The sequence below is a fragment of the Penaeus vannamei genome, chromosome 19 (genome assembly GCF_042767895.1).
Source record: "Penaeus vannamei isolate JL-2024 chromosome 19, ASM4276789v1, whole genome shotgun sequence".
Classification (NCBI taxonomy): Eukaryota; Metazoa; Arthropoda; class Malacostraca; order Decapoda; family Penaeidae; genus Penaeus; species Penaeus vannamei.
In genome coordinates this window covers 35,551,942-35,554,591 of record NC_091567.1, presented here as the reverse complement: position 1 = coordinate 35,554,591, position 2,650 = coordinate 35,551,942, and the positions used below count along the sequence as shown (strand labels likewise).

The 2,650-nt window shown below is 41.9% G+C and overlaps 1 protein-coding gene across 1 annotated transcript in view; it reads left to right on the top strand.

The window, feature by feature from the left end:
* LOC138864986 (uncharacterized) overlaps positions 1-1,600 on the top strand; it is a 9,720-nt gene extending 8,120 nt beyond the window's left edge. Inside the window, exon 2 of the mRNA XM_070133654.1 lies at positions 1,500-1,600. Within this exon, the coding sequence (XP_069989755.1) occupies positions 1,500-1,600 (101 nt within the window). The remainder of the gene's footprint in view (positions 1-1,499) is intronic.
* The last annotated feature ends 1,050 nt before the right edge of the window (positions 1,601-2,650 follow it).

Sequence of the window (2,650 nt, the reverse complement as noted above, 5' to 3'; positions counted from 1 at the left end):
AGGGAGGAGGGAGAAAAGGGGTGAAGGATGGAGAGAGGTGGGAGGAAGGTAGGTGAGGTAGGGAGGGTGGAAAGAGAAGTGGGTGAGGGAGGGAAGGAGGAGGGAGAAAGGTGGGTGAGGGAGGAAGGAGGGAGAGAGGTGGGTGAGGGAGGGAGAAGGGAGGAAGGTAGGTGAAGGAGGGAGAGAGGTGGGTGAGGGAGGGAGGAGGGAGAAAGGTGGGTGAGGGAAGGAGAAAGGTGGATGGGGGAGGGAGGGAGGAGAATGTCGGGTGAGGGAGGAAGGAGGGAGAAAAGGGGTGATGGGGAGGAAAGAGAGAGGTGGGTGAGAGAGGGAAGGAGGAGGAAGGCGAGTGAGTGAGGGAGGAGAAAGGTGAATAAGGGAGGGAGGAGGGAAGTAAAAGTTGGAGAAAAAAGAGAACAGAGAAAGAGAGAGAGGAGTGTGAAGAGGAAGGAACCGGGAAGTAGAGGGAGAGAAAGAGAGGGAAGACAGAGAAAGACGGAGGAGAGGGAACGTAAGATAGGAAAGTGGGAAGGAAGAGAAGGAGGAAAGAAGGAGAGAAAGAACAGAGAATCGAAAAGCAGGAAGGGAGCAGGGAGAGGGGGAGAAAGGGAGAAAGGGAGAAAGGGAGAAAGGTGCGAGAGGGAGAGTAAGGGGAGGGGGAAGGGGAGAGGGAAGAAGGGGGGAGGGGGGAGGGGGAAGGAGGTTACCGTTTTTATCTCCGTGAGAAAAATACGACTCAGAACAAACACACTTTACAAGCTTTGTGCAAATACTACTGGCGCGTCAATACTATTTTTTTTTCTCTCTCTCTCTCATTTATTTTTCTTTCATCTCCCTCATCTCACAGGTAAACACCGATAAAATATGAATAACCCCCCCCCCAAAAAAAAAAAAATAATAATAATAATAAAAAAAACACACACACACAAGAGAGATTTTACATTTTGAACAACTTAGACTGCCGTGACGTAAGCAAACGAGAAAGAAAATATAGATATGAATGGAAAACCGGCATTTCCCTCTTTTCTCTGCGCATCAGATACAAATTCACGATTTCCCAAAATACCCGAGCGCCGCTGGCCAAAATCCCGAAATAGATGGCCCTATGGATTGAGAGAGAGAGGGAAAAAATAAGGAAAAATACATAGGAAGAAAAAAAAATAAGTATAAATCTTGATATATTTCACAATATCTTAAAAAAATAATAATAAAAAAGTGCAATGTACTACAAGTTTATAATCTGACCATGAAAATTGGATTTTGCAAGAAAAAAGGAAAGAAAAAAAAAGGAAATAAATAAAACAGAAAAGGGAGAAAAAAAGAAGAAAAACTAAACAGTACACAATAACTCAAAAGGGGGACAAAATAAAAAAATACAACAACAAAACAGTGTATATAAAAAAGAAAACAAAAAACCGAAAGGGGGAAAAGCGGCAAAAGAGAAAAAGAAAAAGAAAAAAAAAAAACCTGCACAGCTGAGAACCAATACCCCTCTGCAGGTCGTGTCAGGGACTTTACTGTTAACTTGATGCATAATCCAATATTCCGGCATGCAATACCTATGCAATACAAATACAACAGCTCCTCGGTGTCAGCCTAGATCCTCAACTGAATCGGAAATGAGGCAAGGGCGAAGCTGCCAGCCTCACTTCACGCGGCGCTCGGCTCCCGCTCACTTCATTCTGCTCGGCGCGCCTGCTGCGAATCCTGCTTGTGGGCTCCGCTTCCGATTCTTTCTCTCTCTCCCTCCCTCTGTCTCTGTCTCTCTCGGTCCCTCCTGCCTTCTTTCTCCCTCCCTCCTTCCCTCTCACTTCTATTCCTTTCCTCCTTCCCTCATTTCCTCACTCTCTCATCCTTTCCTCTCTCTCTCCCTCCTTCCCTCCCTCGGTCCCTCCTGCCTTCTTTCTCCCTCCTTCCCTCTCACTTCTATTCCTTCCCTCCTTCCCTCATTTCCTCACTCTCTCATCCTCCTTCCCTCTCACTTTTATTCTTTCCCTCCTTCCCTCATTTCCTCACTCTCTCATCCTTTCCACCCCTCCCTCCCTTTCTCCTGAGTTATGTAACAGGAGGAATGCCAACCATCAAGGGATGTGCGAGAGATATATTCATGTAAATAACGTTCTATTAATTTTTTTCCCCCCTGAAGCACAGATCCGACTGAAAGGTCATTTCTGTAATAATTGCTTTGTCATATTTATTACTGACGTCTTTCATTAAAACTAAGAATGATATCATATCGATATCGCTTCTATTATTCCATTAACATTTATATGAACAATATTCATGCATACCATTACTATCTTTAGAGTCCCAATTAAAATCTATACCATCTTAATACCCTTTATAAAGTGCTTCTCAACACAATCATTATCGCTACCATCATTCGCATTGCAGTCCTGGAAAATCAACTTAAATTATCAATTCTTTTAAAATATGTTTCGGTTCCAACAATTTGTACATGTATGCACTGATATAAATGGATCATGTCTATAAATACATACATGAATACATACACATACACAATATATAATATATATATATATATATATATATATATATGTATATACATATATATATATATATATATATATATATATATATATATATATATATATGTATATACATATATTCATACCTACATAATATATGC